We start from the raw sequence: 26,049 nt of genomic DNA on the forward strand, positions 1-26,049 counted from the left end.
AAACAAGCTACTGAACTTCTTTTTTTTTTTTTTACATAAGGGAAAAGAAACACTTAGCCCAAGGTTTGCAGCCTGCCTTTGCCCTCTGCCCCGGCTAGATAAATAAGAACCTCTCTGAATGCTGGAAGTGAGATACTTCTAATGGCTGAGAATTGGTAACTTCTGTGAAAGTGTTTCAAAGAAATAAGACTCCTGCAAAAAGCTACTTAAATCTAGTGGGTTGTTGGATTTTCCCCCCTTTTCACTCAGGCTTCACATGAGAGAAAAAGGGGTGGGAGAAAAAGAATTACCAAAACAAGCTGCATGCAATAAAGTAAAATTTATAGATGTGTGCCTTCCAACCACGGGTAAGATAAATATTGGTTTTATTCTGTGAATCCCACTTCAGCTTTAAGAGGAGGGCTTCTTCTTTGCTCTGTTATTAGATTATGTACAGGTACATGAATAAAAAGCAAAACTTAACTTAACAAAATGGAACCAAATTTGTAATAGTGAGGTTACATTGAGAAAGATAAAGATGCAAGTTCGGAAAGAGACAGATGCAAGTGTCTCAGACGGGAATATTGCTTACAGAGAAAGGAATGGCTGAAAAGGAAAGAAGCTCTCATTTCTGAGCCTGGGTCAACAGAAATTGATTTCCTTTTCCCAAAATATATATAAAGAAACATATTTTTAATTATTTGGAAAATCATGCACACTTTGTCCAAACCATTATTTCCAGTCTGGATAATTTGGCCACTATTAATCAGCTTCTTAGGCTGAGGGCTTTGGTTCACTCCGGCTGCATGTCCAAAAATAAAGTTGCTATTTCTCATAATCTATCTGAAATTTAGCATCTGAGCTCCAATGAAAGTGACCGCAGACAGCCAGCAGAAGAGTTATGTGTAGAAATCAGAGGTTATATAGCACTAGTTAGAGTCTAAATAGCACAAAGACACAAGATCCAATCTGATTTTGGAAACTAAGTAGTGTCAGCCCGGTCAGTACTTGGATGGAAGAACACTAGTGAATGGTAGGTGCTATAGGCCCCCAGGGCTACTAAAAACGTGTTGAATGTTTTACTTCCCTTTCCCCTCTTTGTGCTTTTGCCTTCAAATCACCAGTTAATTTATGGTGCCTTCGTGAATTTCACAGGATTTTCTTAGGTCTATTCAGTTAGTTTGCTCTAAAGTACAGCCTACACCCTAGCCAGTTTACCTGCTGTTAGGATTTATGGGACTTGAAAGTCAAAAACATCTGGGGATCTCAGGTTGAGAACCACTGCACTACAGCATCAGGTATTCCTTGGCAGTCCCCCATCTATGTATGCTCCAGATCTGATCCTACACAGCTTCCACATGTACTTTTAAGAGTTCAGCTCAAACATGGGATAAACAGGACTAGCCTCCCAACTCTCTAATCAATGAACCATGTAATATCTGTTTTGTAAAGATTAAGAGTACAAAATGGAAGCAATCATAATTGGAACTTGTGATGTCCCTTTCATTCTAAGTTGGCTTGGAGCAGACACTTTATTTTCTTTATTAAGCAAGATTTATAACTGGCTTTGGAAGAGTGTGAGCTTTGAGCTACCTGCAGATTTGGCAGAATAGAAAGGAACAGAAAACAATGTGTTCCCTCTGGAATTAAAAAAATGGAGAAGAAAGCAAGCTGAGAACCAAGAAACAGATCTTGGGCAACAACTCACAGAGCCAATGGGCAAGTCCACACCATTACTTGCCTCTTCCCCTTGCTTTATTTTCTTTCACAGAATGCATGAAAAACAAGATTACCTATTAAAGAGATCTTTAACATTTCCCAAAAGTTTACTAGCCCATCTGACAATACATCATAATTTCAAATCATATTTGGCATCGCAACATGTTGAACGGGAAAATATCTCCTCCAAGTAACGAAACTGACCTCACTGAGAAATCAGTCCTTAGGTCAAGACCAATGGGTGGCTGTCAGCAAATCGACATGAAAGTACAGTAGTTCTCATAGATGTGTGGGTGATAATCTATATTTGTTTAATAAAAAAAACGTATCCATTTATAAGTCATTCTACTAGCTTTATCCTATTTATGTTTAGTAAGATGTTAGGGTCACTGCATTCTGTTGAAATTATTCTTAGGCTTCAACCCCAAATTTTGGCAATTAAAAAGAAAAAGAGCTCAGGGAAACGCATTCAGCCACCAAATGCTGTTCCCCATTATAATTCTCAAATATACTACAGCTCTTGTAAACAAACGTGTTGATTGAAATATATTTGCATCCCTTTTTATTCTATGTAAAATATTGAGAGTCACTCAAATGCAGCAGTTTTTCAGTACTTTATGCCATGAGGGGCTCTCGCATGGATATCAAAGCACTGGGCTGACAGGCATCCTATTCCCCAGAGGTCTATATTTAGTTTGGGGACATTTCTTGAGCTGAACTCGGTTTACCTATACCCCCTCTTCTCAACTCCATGGCCAATGATGGTGGTCATCTGATAGAAAGGAACAGGGTAATATACAGTACACTTTCCATTTTTTGTGGAAGTTAAAAAGCTTCCCATCTAGTCTTCAGTACCATGACCAACTGGATGCATATGAGGACCCTCCAAGCAGGGCAATTAGGCATCTGTACCCCACAACTGGTGCTCACAGAACTATGCTTCCTCGAAGGGTTCAGATAATGTAAAGCTATCATGCTGACAGGAAGACCTACACTACAGAATTGTGGCACTAAGATTCCACTTTCACGGTCATGGTTCCATCCTATGGAATTCTGGAATTGATAAGGTCCCTTGAATATCCCCCTATGGACCTCAAATGCCATATACAGTTCACCAAACTACAAATCCCTAAGGTCCATAGAATTATTATTTCTTATTATTTATTATTTACAAAAATTTTACCCTACCTTTCTCCACCCCGGAGGGGACTCAAGGCGCCTTTACAATAGCCAACTATTCAATGCCTTAAAACAAACCATATAAATAAATAAATCTATATACAGTAGAGTCTCACTTATCCAACATAAACGGGCCGGAAGAATGTTGGATAAGCGAATATGTTGGATAATAAGGAAAGATTAAGGGAAAGCCTATTAAACATCAAATTAGGTTATGATTTTACAAATTAAGCACCAAAACATCATGTTATACATTCAAATTTGACAGAAAAAGTAGTTCAATACGCAGTAATGCTATGTAGTAACTACTGTATTTACGAATTTAGCACCAAAATATCACGATGTATTGAAAACATTGACTACAAAAATGCGTTGGATAATCCAGAACGTTGGATAAGTGAGGCTTGGATAAGTGAGACTCTACTGTATATAAAAGAGTGATGGAATCCCGGCGACCAACAAAACAACAAAACTAAACACTCCACAACCTCGAAAATTGACAGCACAACCCCTCATCCACGCCTCTAGGTTGATACAACAAAAAGAAAAGAAGAATAAAGTCCTAATTAGAGGGAGAGGAAGATTGTTTTTATCCAATTACTGCAAGTTAGAAGGCTAAGCTCTTCCCACTTGGTCTCCTAGTACCCCAATCAGCCCAGGGGACAGACAGAGTTAGGTCTCACTTAGGCCTCTAAGGAAACAATCAGGGCCAGCTAACACCTCCCAACAAAAAAAATTCACTCAGGGAGGAAACAGCCAGGCTTTAAAGCTGCAAGGCCATTACATGCTAATCATTTTCTCCAATTGCAGCCTTCATACTTGCCTCCAACAGGCAAAAAAAATGTATATTCACAACCTTTAGGAAATAATATGCCCTGATGTGTTGAAGTGTGTGTTAAAGTGCTGAGCTGCTGAATTTCTCGACCGAAAGGTCGCAGGTTTGAATTGGAGGAGCGGAGAGAGCCCCCATTGTTAGCCCCAGCTTCTGCCAACCCTAAACTTCAAAAACATGCAAATGAGAGTAGATGAATAGGTACTTCTCCGGCGGGAAGGTAACGGCGCTCCATGCAGTCATGCCACATGGCCTTGGAGGAATCTACGGACAACACCAGCTCTTCGGCTTAGAAATGGAGATGAGCACCAACCCCCAAAGTCAGACACGACTGAACTTAATGTCAGGGGAAAACCTTTACCCTTTACCTTACCTACCACCAATTCCTCAATACTTTATTTCCCATACCACCATACTTTGCCACAGCAACGCGTGGCCGGGCATAGCTAGTAGAATTATAAAATACATTAAAACAATTAAATGGAATGCAACCATGACAATTAAAGAGGAATCAAGCCACTACAATTTTGCAGTATGGATACACCAAGGTGGTGTAAATAGAGCCCTATGGGATTCCCAGCAGTAAGACAGTAAAAGATTCACCACCTAGGCTAAAGCAAACACCAGCACATTCCTAATTAAAGCCCTTTTCAGCCAATATACATTACACATGAATCTGTTCCTCCCAGAAAGAAGAAACTCAGAAAGCCAGCAGTGGCACCAGCAGAATTTTTCAGGGGCCGCTTTTCCTATCTCTTTTCCCTACACAGATTGAGGGAGATCTGCCTGCCAAAGATGAGTTCACCCCTTTCCGGGAGACAGCTGAGTCAGAGCTGAGCTGACATGAATATGCATCTGAAAGGTACATTGTAAAAAATGCTGTAATATCAGGATGTTTTGCATTTTAGTTATGATACCACTACATTGCACATGGCTCTCTTTCTCTGTGTCTCCGTGTATGTCACACACACACACTACATAAAAAGCACATGATTTTACACTGAATGCTAGCAATGCACTTATGAAGTTAGAAAGAGACGGCAAGCGGATATTCCCAGCAAGTGTGCAGAGCAGATGTTTCTTGACCAATGCAGCTGCCCTTTTCACACTCTTCTGGAGTTTGTGGAGTCCTAAAGCATCCCTGTAGGGGAACAATCCACTAGCTCTCTTTTCTCCATGATCAAGCATAACTCTGTGGCATTTGTCAGGACAAAGCAATCTTTTTCATAAAAAGCTTTTGTTGTTAGGCAAGTAACAATGTAATGACTTCGTAGGAATATTCTTCCTCTTATGAACCTCAAGGCATTCCCATGGCCAGGTGTGCAACTTCTTTGGATCCAAACATAATGTAGAAAACAGCCTTTGGATCACAAGATTTGCTTAAAATTAATGAAAGAAGAGGCTTCTTTCATTGCTACATGAAATCTTTGAAAGCCACAATCCTTTCCAGTGTAACCCTGGGCTTCATTTGGACTATGAACTTTACAAACCCCCATAGAAGGAAGAGCTGCATTGCTAGATAGAACAAAATATCGATATGTTCCTACATTCTCTTTCAACAGTGGCCAACCACCATGAAGAAACCCATCCCTTGAGCTCCCAATATCTATTACAAATATATTGCCTCAGATTTATTTATTTTTTTATGTCAGGAGCAACTTGAGAAACTGCAAATTGCTTCTGGTGTGAGAGAATTGGCCATCTGCAAGAATGTTGCCCACAGGACACCCAGATGTTTTGATTTTTTTACTATCCTCGTGGATAGGCATGTAGCGGGGGAGGGGCTTGAGGGAGTTCAGCCCCCCCCCCCCAAAAAAATGGTCAGGATGGTCCACGTGAAGGCCTTACATTTATTATTTAAACTGTTATGTTTATTCATATCATGATCTGATGACTATGCTCAATATATCCCATATGCATGGGGTATTGGGATAACAATACAAAACGTTTGCTAGGGTAGATCCTTTCTCACTCAAGACTCAGCACCCCCAAACCAAAATCCCAGCCCCCCCCCCCCCAATCAAAATCCTGGCTACAGGCCTGGTGGAAGGCTTCTCTCATGTCCCCGCATGGAGCTGGAGCTGATAGAGACAGCTCATCCACACTTTCCCTGGGTTGGATTTAAACCAGTAACCTTCAGGTCAGCAACTGAACCTGCAAGTCAGCAGTCCTGCCGGCACAAGGGTTTAATCTACTGTACCACTGGGGGCTCCTACTGCCTCTGATAACTGTGGTAATTTGTGCACGCATGACCATTTATTTCAGTCCTTAAAACAAGATTTTAGAAATGGAGGCATGGCTGTCATTGGATTGAGAAGAACACTGCCTACTATTCTGCATCTCATGACAGATCGGGAGCTGACCGTGCTGAGTGAGCCCTTTGGTATTTCTGGACACTAAGTTATGACCCTGCTTGAAAAATTACTTTCTTGGACTATAGTTTCTACCTTTGGTAGTTTGAGGATGCTATAGTTGAAAATGTGACTTTGCCAAGCTCTGTTTAGGACTAGCCATTTAACATTTCCATATTTTGTACTGGTTGTGACCTATAAAGCCCTATATGGCTCAGGTCCAGGATATTTGGAAGGTTGTGTCTCCTAGTACGAACCTACCCAGACTCAGAGATCCTCAAGAAAGTTCCTCCTCTCAGTTCGATCACCATGGAAAGCTCGGTGGCTGTCCCTCAACTCTAGAACTTCCTTCGCTGGGCGACCAAACACTCCTCTCCTTGCTGTCCTTCTGCCAGCAAGCTAAAACCTCTCTATTCGGACAGGCTTTTAAAGAGGAAAGATTTAAAGAATGAGCTAGAGTACAGCATAGGGTCTTAATTATTTTAACAGTTTTAATGACTTTAGATAAAGGTAAAGTCTTTTCCAACTCTGTGGGTTGGTTCTCATCTCCATTTCTAAGCCAAAGGGCCGGTATTGTCCATAGACACCTCCAATGTCATATGGCCAGCATGACTACATGGAGCGCTGCTACCTTCCTGCCAGAGCGGTATCTATTGATCTACTCACATTTGCATGTTTCAAGCTGCTAGGTTGGCAGAAGCTGGGGCTAACAGCAGGAGCTCACCCTGCTCCCTGGATTCAAACTGCTGACTTTTCAGTCAGCAAGTTCAGCAGCTCAGTGGTTTTAATCCGCTGTGCCACCGGGGGTTCCTAAGTGACTTTATGTGATTTTAACTATTTGTTTTTAACAGTTTCATGTTTAATTCAATTTTAATGTTTATATGTTATAGGTTTTAAATTGTAATTTGCATTGTTTTCAGTGTTGTGATGAGCTTTGGTGTCTCATCTAAGGAAAACTCTAGTCTAAGAGAGGAAAGAGGGATAAAAATATTAATAATAAAAATAACAATAAGTTTCCTCTACCTAACCTTCAATCATTTCCTCAGCCCTAGTACAGAACCCCAAACCCGTCCCATTTAAATGAATGCACAGGTGAAGCAAGTAGTAGGCTTTACTCACAAGTAAACCACACCAGTACTTTGTTTTTGCACCAATTATCACAATGATTTCAGCTAAATCATCAGTGCCAGCCCTCTATTTGCATTCCGTATTCTGACCTGCGCCTTTTATTTCACTAGAAAGTCATCACTTGCCAAAGAGGCTACATGCATTTCAATATATTTATTATTAAATAAAGAATTGCTTAACACAAAATCCTCATCATATGTGGCCAGTTCAGCTTCATTCGCAACCACACACAGAGAGTGTTTAAATTTACACCTCTGACTTTCACCATGATAACTGACAATGTAATGACAAGATCTCAGTATATCAGAGAGAGGGCTGTTACCAAACCTTCTTGCAAAGTCCCAGTCCAACCAGTCTCAGATCTCTCTCTCCCACCTAATTTTGGGATAAAGTGATTGGTTGGCCAGAGTCCCTTATCATTCAAAGACGGCTACTTGAATCATGCCCCACAGTTCGTCCAACCCTAATCCATTGGTTTTTCACAGATGCAAGCAGACAAACGGCATCTCTGGGAAAATCCAAATAATAAAACTAATGAACAGATGAAACCACTCAGCTGTAATTCTGCAAGATTTTGGTTTTTTCAGGATTCTGCTTTCTTTCTGCCTGACACATGTGTCTTTACCTCCCTCCACCCCCACCCCCCGCCCTGTCCTCTCTAATCTTCAGAAGGACTGCCACTAATAAGGAGTAGACAAGTTAATCTCAAAATCTGTTTTAACTTTGACACACACTTTTATTTTCTTTCTTTTTTAAGGGGGAAAATATACAATTCATGTTCTTGGGAGCCTACTGAAGCATGAAGAGGAGGGGAAATAGGAGCAAGGGGAAGAGGGAAAAGACAGACTGGTATGGTCTTGGGAGGGGGGTTATCTCCTGCCAGGATGATAAATAGCTAAATGAAACTTGGGGAAATCTTCAAGCTTGCTCCATAAAAGATGACGGGTTATCATCTCGCACTGCAACTGGCTGGCTGTAACTGGGGGTGTGCCTGTGTGTTCTCGACCCATGCTTCTCTAATGACCGAGATGAAATCTTAAAGTAATTTTTTTAGAAGAAGAAGAAGAAGTTTCAAGGCAGCTTGCCTCAAGTTCTATTCACTCCCACCTGGGGCTGCTTTTGTTCTTTTCTGCCACGCTCAGTGGACATGCAATGGAGACACAGCTGCATAGCAATGTGTGAGAGAGATCAAGGGATCCTGTCTCTCTGAGCCACCAATCTCCAGCGACAGGGCTCTTCCTGCTTTCCAAGGTCTTAGAAAACTGGAAGCAACAACTCTCTCCCTGAAAAATTTAAAGCAGTACACACAATTCCACCTGTTTTGAGCCCATCACTTTCTCGGTAATGCCATACTTTCCCCTCTCAGTTAAAAAACAACAGCAACCTAGCTTCTGATTCCAGTTTGGAATTCAATCCTCTGAGACAGCTGTAAGGAAGGAAGGAGAGACAATTGGAACTTTGGCACTGAATGCAACCATCTGATAGGCAAAAGAAATAAACAATTTACCAAGAAGACTTAGCCCAGAGAGAACTGAGGCTGCCTTCTTTCCATTCAGCCATTTGCTGACACCCAAGAGATTGCACACACAGAACGCCTACTGTTTCTTACGCAAACTCTTTCTCCCCAAAACAATTTGCAGCACCATCATCCCCAAGTATTATTTAGTGAATTATGCTGAGCAGAAAACCTTACTGCAATACACAGAATGACCGTGTTCGGTATTATATACATCAGCTTTTCATTTATCCACACAGTCTGGGGGACGTCCAAATTGTATGGATAATCAGAGACTTGGATACATGAGTGCGCTATTTACATACAGGATTGAGTTAACATGGAGTTACATAGCCCCACAGCAGGTTTTGATAGTTGTAAGATTCAACTAATCAAAGCTTGGGATGAAAATTGAGTTTCTATCATATTTACCATTGTAATCGATGTCCCATTTTGAGCCATTGTACAATATTAAATTTGCAGGACACATCAGTCCTAAGTTCCCCAACCATAACTTGGTCTATTTCATTTTATGTATTTATCCAAAGCACTGAAATGACATTCCAGAGCAAACAAAATGGTACAGACTCCACTCATAAGAGGACCAAAGGGAAACCAGAGTAAATTTTACTAATTTACCTTGCCTAAAACTTAGCGCCCTCAAGGTTTCTTCCTTCATGATATTCTTCCAGCTACAAGGCGACTACAGTTCTGTCGTAATAGCCCCTTTAACACTTGAGATAATATTAATTGCTCAAAGGGTTTAGTACCATTATATGTTATTAATTATGACACTCTTAATTAGACTTTTCAGCTATTTCACCTACTTTAGAAGAACAATCAAGAATTGACCTTTGAGTTCTGGAGGCACAAAAATACATTGTTAGTTTTGAGATTTCTCCTTTTTAAAAAAAAAAACAGGAAGAAAGAACAATAATAAATAATCAGAATTACAGGTGCTATATGCATCAAGTACAATACTGAAAGCATGTTTAAGGTTAGGGGATATATGTTTGATACATGCATTGTCCACAAAAAGAGCAACTATAACATGTGAATGAAAAGGTTTTTGATGCATTTGTTTTCTCCATCTCAACACCATATTTGTACCTGAAAATTTTCTTGCCCAACCCACTGTCCTAAGGTCCAACTGATGGAGGGCTCTTTTATTTTGTAGAGGCCTCATTCAGCTGTAGGAAAAGGAGGTAGTTTCACCAAGTCCCGAACCACTGTTGCCCCTCCGATCTATTGCACGTCCAGAGATTTGGAGGGAGAAGCTTGGAGGGTAGAGATTAATAAAATCACCAAAAATAAAAAAAATATGTTTCTCCCCACCCAGTTCAAAATACTGAAGTCTGAATTAGATCAAAGGGACACCAATTGGTTACAATTCTGGTGATATTTTTGTATCCATTGAATATATTTTATGATAATGGATCTAAATAGACCAACATTAATGGATATTTCTGAGAAATTACACAAATCAATAAACCACAAACAGGGCGATATATTACATGTATATGTGTGTGCGTGTATTAAATTAGAGAATTAAAAACCCTTTGAACCATAGAAGATTTGTTCACGTTTTTGTTTTGTTCTCAATGTATTAAAATGTTTGCAAAGGCGGAATCATATTTTACAGGAGAGTTTGATACGTTATTGCTGACTTTACCTCTGCTTTGATTCAATATAGATCACTAGACAAAAGTGGCTTTACTATGTGCATTTGTATCTTGTACATCTGGAAACAGAGATTTTCATGAAAATCTTCCAAAGGCACAAAGAGCTTTACAAAGAAAATCCAGGTTCTGATTTAGAGGTCAATATGTACTTCAGATCCATTCATGAATATTACCAAGGGAACAGAAATCCAAGATGATTCTAGAAAAAGGCCCACTTGCAAACTAAGTTGTAATGGCCCATGGCTTTAAGCATAAACATGGCCAAAAACAAAAATTAGCACCTCCCAAATAGTTTGTATGACTTAGTTTTCTGTCCAAACAAGAGATACTGGAAAGAAATGCTTTCACACAACAGGATTTTTCATAGATCTCCTTTTCTTGCATATTCTCCAAATCTGTTCTGCGAGATCTATTTGCTGTCTGAAGCAGATGTGGGAAGAGTGTACATGGATACTATAGAAAGTTAAAGAGATTTCACTTTATCAGCCTTTTACATTGCACTGGTGGACAGCTTATGCTACAACCACTTGCAGGTTTTACTTGCACAAGAAACATGTATAGCAACAAGAAAGGACAATGTGAAATTATATTTAAAAAACAGATAGGTCTTGCCACTTCTTTTCATTTTGGCCTATAGGGTTTCCTTTGTACAATTCTGATTTTAAAAGTCTTAACTGATCAAGAGTTACAAACCGCAAATTATCAGAATATAGTTGACCAACACTGCAAAAGGAACTGGCCCAAAAAGAGTGAGTTTATCTCCTATGGCAAAATGTATTAATTCTCCCAATCACAAACACATACACACTATGAATTACCATGAAAGTCCTTTCTGATGTTCGCCCGTAAGTCAAAACTAACTGATGGTTTTATTTTATTATTTATTGAGAATGATTGGTGTTAATTAGCTTGGTCTAATTAATTATTACATGCTGTACTTTAAATGCCAGTTCCCCCTACACATTATACACACACACTCCCTCCTAGTTTTGCACACGCCAGCCAAACAGTGAAATGAATGCAATGGTGCTATAAGGGAAAGCCGAAATGAAAGGGAAGCAGTTTTCATAGCTCACAGGTCTTTCTCCCTCTCTCACACACATACTTACAAGGGATGGAGCAGCTTGCCACATTTATTATTCTTAATATGTTCCTGGTTTAAAAGCACTCTGTTCGGAAAGTCGGTCCTTAAAGAGCAAGAAGAGAGGGGAGCCAGAAATATTGGGATTTTTGGCTCGGAAGACCTCCAGTTTAATGGGTAAAAGGCTCTTTTGTGAGTGGGTAGCGCATGGAGAATTGAAGGGTAGAGAGAAGAGCTGTGCTTTCACATTATTTATGCGTGCAGTCTGCACTAATGGCATATGCAAGTTGACAGCATACATCCTATCAACTTGCTGAAGTGTATCTTGATTGTTCAAACACACTCTTAAAGGTGCCCGATCATTTATCAAATTAAAATAACTGTGCTGTGTTTCAAAGGGCTCTGAATATCTAAATTGTGTTCTAGCATTCCTAATACCCCCTGCATTTCGACATCTCCTGAAGTCTCCTCCTACGTTTCCAAGCATTCAAGATGCAAAAGGAAGGGGGCTGTAGGGGAAGAAAAAGAGAGAGAGAGAGAGAGAGAGAGAGAGAGAGAGAGCACTAGGGAGAGAACAAGGCTCCCCCGCCCACCCCAACCCCTTTGCATGTTCACCCAGAAATATGCTATTTCATGATTCTCTCCCTCCCTCCTCCTCCTCCTCCTTTTTTTGTTCTCTGCTATGTCACAAACTCCAATACAAATCTACTAATCCAGCAGGAAATGATGGACTCCAGAAGCCTGACCAATTAAATTTAGACTCATGAAAAGCTTGGTGGCTAGTAAATTATAATTTTTATTAGCTTGAACAATGTTCCTGTTAAGAAAAAGTGGAGTCTCTCCCATGAATGGTTCCTGTATAATTTATTTAACTTTGCGAGCCTTGCCAAAGCCTTGAATATTTTTAGATCTTTCTGTTCTGGGGTTTGGCATTTTTCTTCATATATGAGTATGTGTGTATATGTGTGAGTGTGAAATTGTGCATTTCTGGAAATATATTTGTAGGCTTCTGCCTGTTATTCTAAACAACTTTCTGTGAAATTCAACTCCTATATATTGAACAGCATTTGCTCTAGACTTAAGCCTATTTTGAAGAAGCAGCCATGTAAGATTTTTGTGCACAGAAATATTGTGTTACGTCTAGTGTAATATCACAGTCAGTTAGTCTCTCTCCCACACACAGATACACACACACACACACAGCCTAGTTACTCCTGTGGAAAAAGAAATCCACCTCTTATATGAATAATTAGATATGATCATGGTGCAACTCCCAGTGGGATAATGTACATTTCAAATTTGAAATTTAATTTGTGTGTGTGTTGCGTGAGCATACGCATGCATGCTAGCATACAACTGCCATGCACAACCACGTGCGCCTTGCAGTACTTGTGCAAAAGATCAACGTTGGCAGTTCCTAGCTGTTATCTCTGCATTGCCTTTGATGTCTCATGCTACTTGTCATTTATAAGTAAAGATGGTTAGAGTCTTTAAAACATGCCTTTGAACAGTAACTCCTTTAGCACCTATTTAATGCTAGTTACTGTGTTGCAGAAACATCTACTGGTGTCATATAGTTAATGAGATATTCACTAAAATGTATTTTCTTTAAAGGGGGACACCAGAGGAGAAAGCAACGGAGGGGGTCTGTACGAAGTCCATCTTGCCAGGAATGTATTGTTTCCCTCTCTCAATATATTTAATGATAACTAAATATGTACCAAACTCTTTTACTCCAATAAATGTTCAAGCTTAGTACTACTGCAACAGCCTCTGTTCAAAAGCAGTGTCAGTTCTGAGACCTTTTGTGATATCTGCTGGAGATATCCATCCCTGATGGCTATCCTTTTCTTTTCATTTTAATTAGATATGCTTGGCCTACTTGTTTTATAAATGTACGCACTTGCATACATTAATTCAACTTATTATTTTACAGAAAAATATCAGACAACATGCAACCACCTTGCTTGGTTATAGGAGGAGTATTTAAGCGTCCTTTGCTTCAGTCCTCTTGGTAAGATTCCCTCTTGCATACTAAATAGGAGTCAACATCAATGAGAAAACCCAAACAGCTCCAGGCAGGAGTAATGATGACTAATGCTACTAATATTCTCTTTTCTTTCTTTCTTTCTTTCTTTCTTTCTTTCTTTCTTTCTTTCTTTCTTTCTTTCTTTCTTTCTTTCTTTCTTTCCCTCTCTCCTTTTTTTCATAATTTTCACAGCTTTGACTTTGGACCATCTGCATTAGAAGTGCACTCGCATACATACAAATCTAATGCTGCACAAAAAAAATAATGAGACAAAACATTTTAAATGCACCTTTTGTGACAAGGTTACTATAACAGTGCTTTGCCATAAAAATTCTACAGCAGGATTATAAAACTATCAACACTCTGCTTTAAGAAAAACAATTTGTTAAATAGTAAATGCTGACTTCAAACATCCAACGGTTCTGTGGCCAGCTTTAAAAAAAGAATTGTAGGAGGGAAGGAATAAGGAGAGTATACAAGATATCTCCAGAGAGAAAGAATTCCAGTGAGGTGGGAGTGTTAGAATACATGCTTGATCAATGAATGCATGCCTTGTAGAATTTTCTCCAAGTGGATGCAAAAATCAGGCACTTTCTTGCAAAGCTCTTCATGTTCCAGTCTATTCTTAGTAGGTTTTCCTTTGTATCCTGCCTTTTGGCATTCTGCATTTAATTTTTATTTTTGCCACAGCTGCCTTATTTTTTTAAATGGCTTCAGATATCCAGGATGTGGGCTTAAAGCTTAAAACATACTCTCCAAGTCTGGCCTTTTAACAGGTAAGCTTCCATGGATGTGGGATACTGGGATGTTCTCCAGCATGGCTCCATTAAATGATCGGGTGTTACTTGATAGCATAAACATTTTGCTTGTCCAAAGCATAAAAGCAGGAGACAATGTTAGATGGGCATTACTGTTCTTTACAGAATACTACTATTATTAGTATCACACTACTACTGCTACTTAAATAATAATGCCAGTGGCTAAGATCCATTACAGCCCAGTCTGTAGATGCACATATTGTAACCCCTGGTTCTGGAGAGGTCTTTCCCTTGTATTATAATTGTGCTTCAGTGTCAAGATTCTATCAATAATTTATTCTACAGGAATTGTCAGTTTGCTTCTTGAATACAAAATAAAAAGATGCACACAACTCAACGTGCTAAGGATGAATTCAACAGAATAAACAGAGGGAACAAAATTTCTTCCCAAAGATATTTCTAATTATGAGCTTAATCAAAATTCCCATTCAAAACACACACACACACACACACAAATAGAAGAAAAAGGCGAAATAAAAGAGATCAACAGAAGGATTTCATATAGCTTGGAAGCAGGACAGGGGGTATTGAATCCAGGCGGTAGAAGAAAAGCACAATGATTGACACACATCATACTCCCCTTCCAATTTGCCTAGGTTTGCATTTTAAAGTACCTTCTTCATATTGCTGAAACTGAATCGTTTTTGAAAGACTTCATTCCAATGAGCTGCTTTTATTTTATATATATACAGGACGAAAAAGAAGAAGGGAAATTCTACAAAAATCTTGAGCGAACTCCAATCAGCTATTATTCAGTCCTCCCAAATAAAACTGAAATAAATGTTCAGAGCTTGTTGTATTTGTTACCATTTTAAAAATCTCATCATACTAAAGGCTCATTACTAATTATGCATATGTATGTCCACATGCACTTTAAAAAAAAAGGAATGGTTGCAATCCTAGTTGATCATTTTTACTCTTTTGAATCTATCTCATGCCATCCGTTTTAATCCATGTACTAATTGTAATCCCATTAAATTAGATATAATTTTCTTAGTATTCACAGTTCACCAAGTTAGCAATAATGGCTGTTACTGCTGAGTTTAGAAAAAAAACAAATACTGCAGCACATTTATTTGCTCTGATATTTAAAGTAACTTGTAAACAAATTTAAGTTGCTTTCTGTGCTTTTGTAAATTCCTACTTCAATATATACAGTATACACACACATATAGTTTCTGTATATTTAGTGTTCACTTTCTTTTTGTGCATAGATTGTGTATGTGCATATATATATATACACACACACACACACACACACACACATAATCCATAAGCATCAAATGAAGTTGCATGTTAAATATACAGAAACTATGACAGGGTCTCAAAATCAGGGGAGGGGAGAATCCTTGAAGCCAGAAATATAGTATATATATAGACTTTAGATAAAAATAGAGCCTGGTTAGGTTACACTAAAAAAAATTAAAACATAAAAGTCATATTCACAGTGGAAACATTTCTAACTGAGCCACTTATTCCAGATAGGACCCTGTTTTAAAATGTCCAAAAATAAATGCAGGGAAGCGGAAATCAATGCCTTTGAAAACAGAACAAGTCTATATAATATTCAGAAACAAAAGCAAAATATTAAAAAGCCATATCCTCTTACTCAGCCGTATCCCCTTACTCAGCACTTCCTTACTCAGGAAAATACTCATCAAGGGGAGGTTTTGCATTCCAGCCTCTGTGGCTGTTGTTTTGGCCTTTTTCTCCCCACTCCTATATATAAAGGTCTTAATGAAGACAGCCAGTATAGATCCTGCCTCTAATGAGTTTCTGCATTTGGGAGAGGGACTGCATACAAAGGCAGTCCAAGGCTGTGTGTGCGTGTTTGGTAATGTCCAGCAATGTAACTAGTAGATACCTAGGAGTCCTCCGACCTCCCTCCCGGATCCCAAACAATTAATTGATTAGAAGGGATGCCATCAGACAATTGCCAAAGAACCTGGCCCTGGCAGCCACCCTGATTTTTCTTGCCAAACTTTGTGTCTTTAGCAGGATACCACAAGCACTTGTTAAAGCTAACACATGCAACTGCAAACCCATTCTCACCCTGACACTTCAGGGCTTTATATAGAAACAGGATTTTCTAGTCTTACACAGCCTGCCCGCTCTGTGAACACTAACCCTGCACATTCGTGCTACCCTGGCCTGAAAGAGCAGAGCCGGCTCCTTCAGAGCTCTCCTGTCCCTGGCAAAGAACAGCCTTTGTGTTCAGACAGAAAGTGCCTTCTTGTTCAGGCAACCCAATGTCTTAAGGATGTTAATGCAGGAAAAGCTCCCCCCTACCTCTTCTGTGGGATTTATTTTCTCTCCGTTCCAGCAAGGAAGGGGTGGGAGGTTCCAGTAGGAGGGGGTGAGGGGAGAAAACTCTTCCTTGCCAGTCCACATTAAAACATAACATAAAACAAAGGCTCCACGAGGAAGGATATCTGGTGGACTGGGGGTTAGGAGAGTACGCCTACAGCTCCTTATCAGCCTGGTCCATCCAGATTTCCTGGGGAAAATACAGCCTTTCTCACTCATACATCCGCTAGACCCAACTGCACGTGTGCCCCCAACATTATTGAGTTATTAGCCAGAGGCAAAAGGGCCTATTGCCCCCTCCCAGCTGTTCAGGACCCAGTTGCGCTCACAGATACACATACATACATACATACATACATACATGCTTCTCCTCCTCCCTCACCCCTGAATTATATGGAAGAGCTGCTTCTTCTGAACCTTTCCTTACACTTCAGGCCACTAAGGAAAGGTGAAAGAGGCGGCTTCTTACAAAATAAAGGGCATTGTCTTGGAAAATGTGGTTGCCCATGACATAGCCATGGACACCCACTGGTGTCAAGGCAGCCAGACAAAAAGCAAAGAGCAGCCCTCCTTCCAGGATCAATGGAGAGAGGGCTCTCTGTCTGGAAGGCAACTGGACGGAGTCTATCTCTGAGTTGCACAGAATTCCCAAACACTTCAAAATTGTCCACAGGACTGGCTGAGATTGTGACGTCTTTGCTTTGTGTTCAGTGTACACACGCTTGGTTTCACGCCAAAAAGAAAATGACAAAATTATTGTGGATCAATTTCCCTTCAGGCTATGTGTGTAAGATGTATATGACACATATATGGATTTCATGTTTAGACTTGGGTCTCATCTCCACTGAGCACAAATACAAGCACTCCTCAATCTGAAAAAGAAACCAAAATCCAAAATACTGCTGGTCCCAACCTTTGGGAGAAGGGACACTGAACCTGCATAGATCCAGATATCTAAATACAGCAGATTTTCAATTAACTGGAATTCCAGCAATTGGAACTCTCAAGCAATGAAAAAAAACCCAAAAAACAAAACCCTCAATAATTCAAAAAGCTGTTTTTATAATAAGGTAAAACTGTGTTGCATTTAGTTAAGTTTGTCTTTATTTGCCTTTACTTTTAATGGCTGTATTTTAATATTAATATCAAGTCCATACATACATATGTGTGTGTGTGTGTGTGTGTATAGAGAGAGAGCAAATATATATAAAGTATGATATTGTGTGGGATATAGTCCTATTTTTAGTAGTAGTTTTTTTAGCAACCTGAAACTATGTTGATCTGGCATCTACAAATCTCCAGGGGTGCTGCTTAAGTAAGAGTCTGCTGTACCTCAAAATCTGGAGAGAAAAAACTTGGAATCCAAAATTCTTTGGGTCCTAACCGTTTGGGATAAGGGATACTCAAGTTGTGTAACCCTATCTCTAAATACATTTATCTATGAGCACGATCGCACACCAAAACAGCTCTGGCTCCAAGCATTGGAGAAAGGGATACTCGACCTGTACCTCTCTCTCTATATATACATATACATATAGAATAAACATAGCATAGAATAAACATAAATACACATAGCACATACAGAAAAAAAAACCCAGACATCCAAACGACTTTTCAGATACTTCAAACTATGCGCCCTTCTCCACAGCCCTATATCCCAGAATATCAAGGCAGAAAATCCCACATTATCTGAGTGTGGACTCAGATAACCCAGTTCAAAGCAGATATTGTGGGATTTTCTGCCTTGATATTCTGGGATATAGGCCTGTGTGGAAGGGCCCGATGCTGTCAAATGCTTTTATGGCCGGAATCATTGGGTGGCTGTGAGTTTTCCGGGCCGTATGGCCATGTTCCAGAATGCTTCTGGAACATGGCCATACGGCCCGGAAAATTCACAGAAACCCACTCCAAATTGTGTTTCTGAGGGCGTCCCAAAAAACGCAGCAGACACAGGGACGACGGGAAATGGTAGCCAAATGTACCTTTATTGACAAAACCTTCAGCACGAAATGTTGACAAAATATTCTCTCCGTGTTGGCCTCCTCTTTCTACACACGCTATTTTTTCCCCGCTCTGTAAGGCGACTTTTGGGACGCCCTGTATCTGTGTGTGTGTGTATGCGCGCGCGCACACACACCGCGAGCCCTTCCAATGCAAAGGGCGCGAGGATCGATCACCTTGGCAACCGCGGAGGGGGTGGGGGGGCTGTTCCCACTGTGCCCCCTCCCTCCCTCCCTCGCTCGCTCCCTCTGCCGTTCCCTCCTCCCGGCTCCCCGCCCCGGGTCCGGCGCGGCGCTGACCTGCGTGGGCGGCCATGGAGAGGGGCCCCGGGAAGTACTTGGCGGGCGCCGGGAAGGGCGCTCCGTGCTGCGCGGCGGCGGCGGCGGCGTTGGGCCCGGAAGCGGAAGCAGCGGCGAGGCGGCTGGAGCCGTGGCTTCGGTGGCCCCGCTCGGCCAAGAGGTGCGGCGGCGGTGCGAACTCCCGGCCATCCATGCCGGCCTCGGCGGGAGAGGAGGAGGAGACCCCGCGGCGGCAGCGGCGAAGGCCAGAGAGTTGGCGAGGAGGCCGCCCTCTCTCCCTCTCTTCCTTCCTCCCGTCTCCCTCTCAGCTCCTTCCACCGGCGTCCCTCCGCTCCTCCACGCAGCCGGGCTCCGGCCTCATCCTCTGCAAGGAAAGGGAGAGAAGAGACAGATGAGAAAGAAAGCCAGCTTCACCGGACATCCCCCTTCCCCCAAAGGCAGCCCACGGCACAAACAAGGGACGCAGAGAGCAACGCAGAATTCGTATCGTTGTTCAATGTGTTGTCGAAGGCTTTCATGGCCGGAATCGCTAGGTCTCTGTGAGTTTTCCGAGAGAAAATGCTTCTGGAACATAGCCATACAGCCCGAAAAACTCACAGCAACCCATTGTTGTAAGTTGCTATGAGTTTTCCGGGCTGCCATGTTCCAGAAGCATTATTTCCTCACGTTTTGCCCACATCTATAGAAGGCATCCTCAGAGGTTGTGAGGTCTGTTGGAAACGAGGCAAGTGGGGTTTATGTATCTGGAATAATGTCCAGGGTGGGAGAAAAAACTCTTGTCTGTTTGAGGCAGGTGTGAATGTTTCAATTAATAACCTTGATTAGCATTTAATGGCCTTGCAGTTTCAAGGCCTGGCTGGTTGCTGCCTGGGGGAATCCTTTGTTGGGAGGTGTTAACTGGGCCTGACAGATTCCTGTCTGGAATTCTTCCGTTTTTTTAGTGTTGTTCTTTATTTACTGCCCTGATTTAAAAATACCGGTAGCCAGATTTTTTTTTCATTTTTTATAGTTTTCCGTTTCTGTTGAAATTATCCACATGGATTTCAGTGGCTTCTCTGTGTAGTGTGACGTGGTGGTTAGAGTGGTCCAGCATTTTTGTGTTCTCATATAATATGTGGCGTCCAGGTTGGTTCATCAAGTGCTCTGCTATGGCTGACTTCTCTGGTTGTTGTTATTATTGACTCCTTTCCCCCAGAAGCAGCCACAGCGGAGTGTTTGGATAACCGGAGACAAAAGATGGTACAAATGCGCCACCCAAGTCGAGATCCGGATCCAACGGAGGGCCAAAATGATCCAGGAGGTGGCTTTGGAACATTCAAACATCGCGGAGGGGTTTCTCCTTGGGGAGAAACAGACGCGGCGTTATATTCTGGGAGGAAGAAGTATTGAGGAGACTGAAGGGCCCTGCAAACAAGTACCCGGCCTTCGCCCGCCTGGCTCCCCGAAGGCGGCCCCGGCTCGAAGCAGAAGGAAGCAAGGAATGAAGGCCCGGCCTCGTCGCCTCCTGCCCGGGATGGAATTCCTATCCCTCGGGCCTCCGGGGCTTCAACCCTATGGCTCTCTTTAAGAAAACGGTCCTTCCTACCCATTCACATGTCAAAGGAAGGGTTGGCGACGAGAAGAGCATCAAGAAAAGGGAAAGAATAGATCAGTAACAGAAGTACATGGCCATACAGCCCGGAAAACCCATAGCAACCCAGTCATTACGGCCATGAAAGCCTTCGACAACACAACAGATTTTTTTTCTCCCCCTTTTAATCTTTTTAAAATGACCAAGCATCGCAGACCTTGCCTCGGAAGATGGGCCCTGGCTTCTAGCTACCAAAACGCTCCTCATAAACAAAGGCTCAATGGAGAAAAGACTCCATTCCTGCGTCGAAGGCTCGTTTTTGCATCCGGATCCGGCAGGTATTCATTCAAGCGGCTCGCTAAACGCACGTCTTTCCCGAAACCCTGACTTACAGTGTCGAAACGTGTTCTTCCTTTTATCCCCAAAAAGGAAAAAGACGCGGATAGTATTTGTTCACATCAGGGCCCTTCCACATAGCCCTATAACCCAGAATATCAAGGCAGAAAAATCCCACAACATCCGCTTTGAACTGAGTTATGTGAGTCCACACTGCCATATATTCCAGATCAAAGCAGAAAATGAGGGATTTTATTCAGCTGTGTGGAAAGAGCCTCAGAAGAGAGGGGAAGGGGGTTTTGTTTTGGCGTTTGAACTGCAGTCTATCAATGCAGAGCACTGAACGGAATGATATGATGCCAGTCTCACGCAGTTCAAACTGCATTACATTGGCAGTGTAGATCTGGCCCAAAATACCAGTGTATTTACAAAATAAATAATAAAACGTTGCATTAATTATTTCCCGCTTGAAATGTTGCTTTAATTTACCAGCAGGGAAAAAAAAACACGTCGCTTTACATTTCCCCGCCTGCCTTATTCAAGGGCCGGATCCCATCCGTCCAGCCCTGAACAACACTATTTGGCGTTTGATTTAATCTATAAGGGAAAACAAAATGTATTAAGTGACTACATATTTGCACAGCTGATAAGCCCCGTGTGTTAGTGAATGAGAGAGAGAGAGAGAGCAAAAAAGAGCGAGCAAGAGAAATACATATACTGGCATTTTTGCATTGTAAATAAAGGCAATCCCGGAGTAAGCAAAAGAAGGGTTTCTCTCTTGAAAAACAACCGACTTCAATGTGTTAACACTCTGATTCTAGGGTTGTTTTTTTTTAAAAAAAAAATAAGAAATCCTACTGATCAATGAGATATTGTTCCCTCTTTTAAACAATCAATGAAAATCCATTTTCAAAACCAAACAAAACAAAAAGGCCCGGAAGGAAATAAAGGCAAACGGAGGAGGCTTCGAAAACAAAAGCTGAATCAGCAGCTTCGGCAAGTTTGGACTTCGAGAGAAACCCAGTGTGAAGGGAAACGTCGCCTTCCTCTTCCTCAGATGATGATGATGATGATAATAGAGGCATTTTTTAAAAAATCCAACAAGCTGAAAAAACCTATGGCACACCCGGATTGCAGATCGGAGGATGGGGAGTTGGAGATGAATATTCAGGAAGGGCCTCGGAGTCGAAGGCAGAGCACAGAAGCCATTCAAGAGGTGGGAAGAAGCCCCGATCGTGGAAGAGAAAGGCAAAGGCGCGCGTGTCTTTGTGCTTGAGTGGGTGGAGGAGGTCTTTCGCTCTTTCCCAAGGCGAAAAAGGCGACCCTGGAGCAGAGATGGCAAAAGAAATCACCCCCAACGCGAATCGGGGAATGGGGACAAAGGGAGGCTGCGAATTTCAGTGCCAGGGAGGGACGCCCCTCCCTTGTTTTTCCCCCAAATGGGGGGGAGGGGAAGCGGGGAGGCGGAATCATCCCGCTTTCAAGAGCTTCGGCGCTGAAAGCAAGCAGAGAGAGGCAGAGGGAGAGGAAGAGAGCGAGGGAAGGAGGAGGATCCGGCGTGGTTTGCGAAGGCCTCTCCGGAAGCCGAAGCGAGGAAGGAAGTCTGGGCGGCGAAAGGGGCCTCTCCGCTGTGACCTGACCCAGAAACCCGGGAGCGAGTCCCCGGAAACCGGCCTCTTTCCTCCGGAGTCTCCCTCCTCGGCTTCCCCCCTTTTTTCCTCCTCGATTTTTAAACGCAAGTTAGACCTGCCTCAAGCAGACAAGAGTTCTTTCTCCCACCCTGCACCTTCCACAGATTCATAAACCCCACTTGCCTAGTTTCCAACAGACCTCACAACCTCTGAGGATGCCTGCCATAGATGTGGGAGAAAGGTTAGGAGAGAATGCTTCTGGAACATCGACATACAGCCCGGGAAACTCCCAGCAACCCAGTGATTCCGACCATGAAAGCCTTCGACAACACGTTTCGAAACGCTTCTCTTAAATGGGTTAAAAAGTCGCCCGGGCCTTTTTATAATAATAATCATAATAATAATAGACCCAATGATCAGACACACAAATATATATATTTAAGAGCGAAGGCGTGGAATGGAGACGTAAGAGACAAAGCACCCTTTTTTTCCAGGCGGTTTCTTCTTCTCGTCTCAACGAGCTGGACCTAAATAAAAGCTGCCTTCCTACCTCTGGATCTATACTGGCAAATAATGCAGGTATTACTGCATGAGATGAGTCTACACTAACCATATTCTTCGAACTGCATGATATTATTATAATAATGGTAATAAAATATAGGTCTAGGCTGACTATATGCTGTAACTCAAAATGTATCCTTTGCCAATGTAGATCCAGCCTACTGGTCTCCCGGCGGCGTCTTTCTCTCCCTGCGTTAAAATCAGAACACGTCTACTCTGCATCCGGAGACATACATGAAATCTCCCCTCCGGGCTGCTGTGGGTTTTCCGGGCTGTATGGCCATGTTCCAGAAGCATTTTCTCCTAGAACATAAGCATTTTCTCCTGACGTTTCAGGAGAGAATGTTTCTGGAACATGGCCACACAGCCCGGAAAACTCACAGCAACCCAGTGATTCCGACCGTGAAAGCCCTCGGCAATCTCTCCTCCTTTTTCTTTTTCCATTTTCTTTGTAATTCGCAACATGCACCAAGCAGCCTGCGGATTTTTCAACACCAATCCTTCAACCAGCTATTTTGATTTAATTTTTTGTCAAGGTTAGAAATTTGCATGTATTTTTTCATTTTTAAAAAAAGACTACAATATCTGCATTTGTTTTTCTTGCATGGCACCCATTCATGCCTCTATATTTTCCCCTTAAAGAGCAACTAGAATTTCAATAAGAAAGAAACGAACAATCGCCGGCTTTGTTAGTTAAGGCGAGCCGAAGTCCCCATTAAAATATTAAAATGCACATTCCTCGCCATTTCCTTTCCTATAGAAACAATATACATGCACACACACATACATCCTCTCCCAAAATGTCTTCTTTTTTTTTGAGATGGGTGAAGAGGTTGTATCAATTACAATGGATACAACGATTCTATATTTCAAGCCGTAGATGCTTGGATCGAATTTTCAAAATATTTTTTCTCGCAAATTTTTCGGGCACGCTAATAATAATAATATTAATAATGAGTATATTTGATTTTCATATCATAATAAATAATATTAATTGAAAAACAAGCAATAAATAAATTCCATTTACTTACTGGAGGGAGGGGTGTTCCTTTGCACAGGAGGGGAGGCAAAAAATAAAAGGCAATTAAATCAGTGAGTGGGGCTTGCTTGTATTCCTATTGGTATTTGCACTGTGCAGACTGTTGCACTGTTAAATGCACTGGCTGGCGGCGGCTGGCTGTTGCTGCTGCTGCTTGCAGGGAGGAAGGAAGGGAGGAAGGAAGGAAGGGGGGGAAAAGAAGACCCCGCCGCCGCCGCGGACTCCAGCTTCCCCCAACCTCCTCGCTCGCTCGCCGCTCGGTCCTGCGAGCCACTCTCCCTGCATACTAATAAGCTCGTGCCACTCACTCAGGGCCAGCGCGCGCGCTGATTGGACCGCGGGCCCTCCCCGGTCCCCAGCTCGTGCCACTCTCCTTGCGTAAACAGGCCTCCCCATTGGCTGGCGCGCGGCCAGGGAGCTGCCAATCAGAGAGCGGCAGGGCTACTACTCAGCCCAATGGCGCCGAATTCAAGTCCCTCCAGCGGCGCAGTTGGCCGCGCGCGCGGCTTCGCCTTTTCCCCTTTTGCAGAGAGCGATGAATGAATGAATGGGGAGACGCGGCAAAGCCAAAGAGGGAGAACCGGGACACGGGTTTTTCGGGGGCGGGGGACGGGTGATGCTCTCGTCAAGGCATCTGAAACGTGCTCAGGAAAGTCCCTTCGCCGTGTTCCCTCTCTCTCCCTCTCTCTCTCTCTGAGCCAAACTCCCAGGGAGTTCTATTTATTTCTCCCCACCCACGCTTCGCATCATCATGCTCCACCGACGCTTAAAGGAAAGCTTCTTCCAACGGCGGAGAAAAGATATGGACTGCCATGGAAGCATGGGAGTTGTAGTTTGGCAAGGTCTGTAGCCTCTGCCAAAAGAGTGCCAGAGCCTCACCAGACTGCACATCCCAGGATTCCATAGCATTGAGCCATGGCAGTTAAAAGTGGGGTCGAACTGCATTCATTCTACAGACATGCACCCACTGAGGCCAGCATTAGAAACACTCTTTTCCTAGCATATCAATTGGTGTCTATGGGTTGCTGTGAGTTTTCCGGGCTGTAAGGCCATGTACCAGAAACATTATCTCCTGCGTTTCGCCAATATCTATGGCAAGCATCCTCAGAGGTTGTGAGGTCTGTGGAAAACTAGACAACAGGGGTTTATATATCTGTGGAAGGTCCAGGGTGGGAGAATGAGTTTTAGAGTTTTTAAATACAATTTCAACAAAAGGAGGAAACTATGAAAATGAACAAAACCTGGCTACCAGTATATTAAAGACTCTAAAATAAAGACAGTAAGTAAAGAAAACTCTGAAAACAGGGTAATTCCAGACAGGAAACAATCAGGGCCAGCTAACACCTCCCAACAAAGGATTCACCCAGGCAGGAAACAACCAGTCTTTGAAGCTGCCAAGCTATAAAATGCTAATCAAGTTGACCAATTACAACATTCATACTTGCCTCAGGTAGACAAGAGTTCATTCTCCCACCCTGGACCTTCCACAGATGTAAAAACCCCTGTTGTCTAGTTTTCCACAGACCTCCCTACCTCTGAGGATCCTTGCCATAGATATGGGCGAAACGCCAGAAGAGAACGTTTCTGATACATGGCCATGAATCAATCAGGGCCAGCTAACACCTCCCAACTAAGGATTCCACCAGACAGGAAGCACCCAGGCTTTGGACCTACAAGGCTATTCAGTGCTAATCAAGGTGGCCTATTCACACTTGCCTCAAACAGACAAGAGTTCTTCCTCCCACCCTGGACCTTCCACAGATATATAAACAACCCCACTTGCCTAGTTTCCAACAGACCTCACAACCTCTGAGGATGCCTGCCATAGATGTAGACGAAACGCCAGGAGAAAAATGCTTCTGAAACATAGCCATACAGCCCGGAAAACTCACAGCAACCCTTTGATTCCGGCCATGAAAGCCTTCAACAACAAATTGGTGTCTAATTGAAGTCCACACGGGTACTTTAATTTTAATAGGCACTGGGCTGATTATGTAATATTATGCATCCTG

At 42.3% G+C, this 26,049-nt stretch overlaps 1 protein-coding gene across 5 annotated transcripts in view; it reads right to left on the bottom strand.

The window, feature by feature from the left end:
- bahcc1 (BAH domain and coiled-coil containing 1) overlaps positions 1–26,049 on the bottom strand; it is a 139,249-nt gene that overhangs the window by 89,344 nt on the left and 23,856 nt on the right. For 3 of the 5 annotated variants that reach the window (XM_062970824.1, XM_062970826.1, XM_062970822.1), the window contains exon 2: positions 18,901–19,264. In XM_062970824.1, coding sequence (XP_062826894.1) covers positions 18,901–19,093 — 193 coding nt within the window. In that variant the 5' untranslated portion in view covers positions 19,094–19,264. Of the gene's footprint in view, positions 1–18,900; positions 19,265–21,932; positions 23,161–24,029; positions 24,899–26,049 lie in introns of those variants that run through there. The other 2 variants (XM_062970823.1, XM_062970825.1) reach the window with 2 other exon arrangements.

The sequence above is a fragment of the Anolis carolinensis genome, chromosome 2 (assembly GCF_035594765.1).
Source record: "Anolis carolinensis isolate JA03-04 chromosome 2, rAnoCar3.1.pri, whole genome shotgun sequence".
Classification (NCBI taxonomy): Eukaryota; Metazoa; Chordata; class Lepidosauria; order Squamata; family Dactyloidae; genus Anolis; species Anolis carolinensis.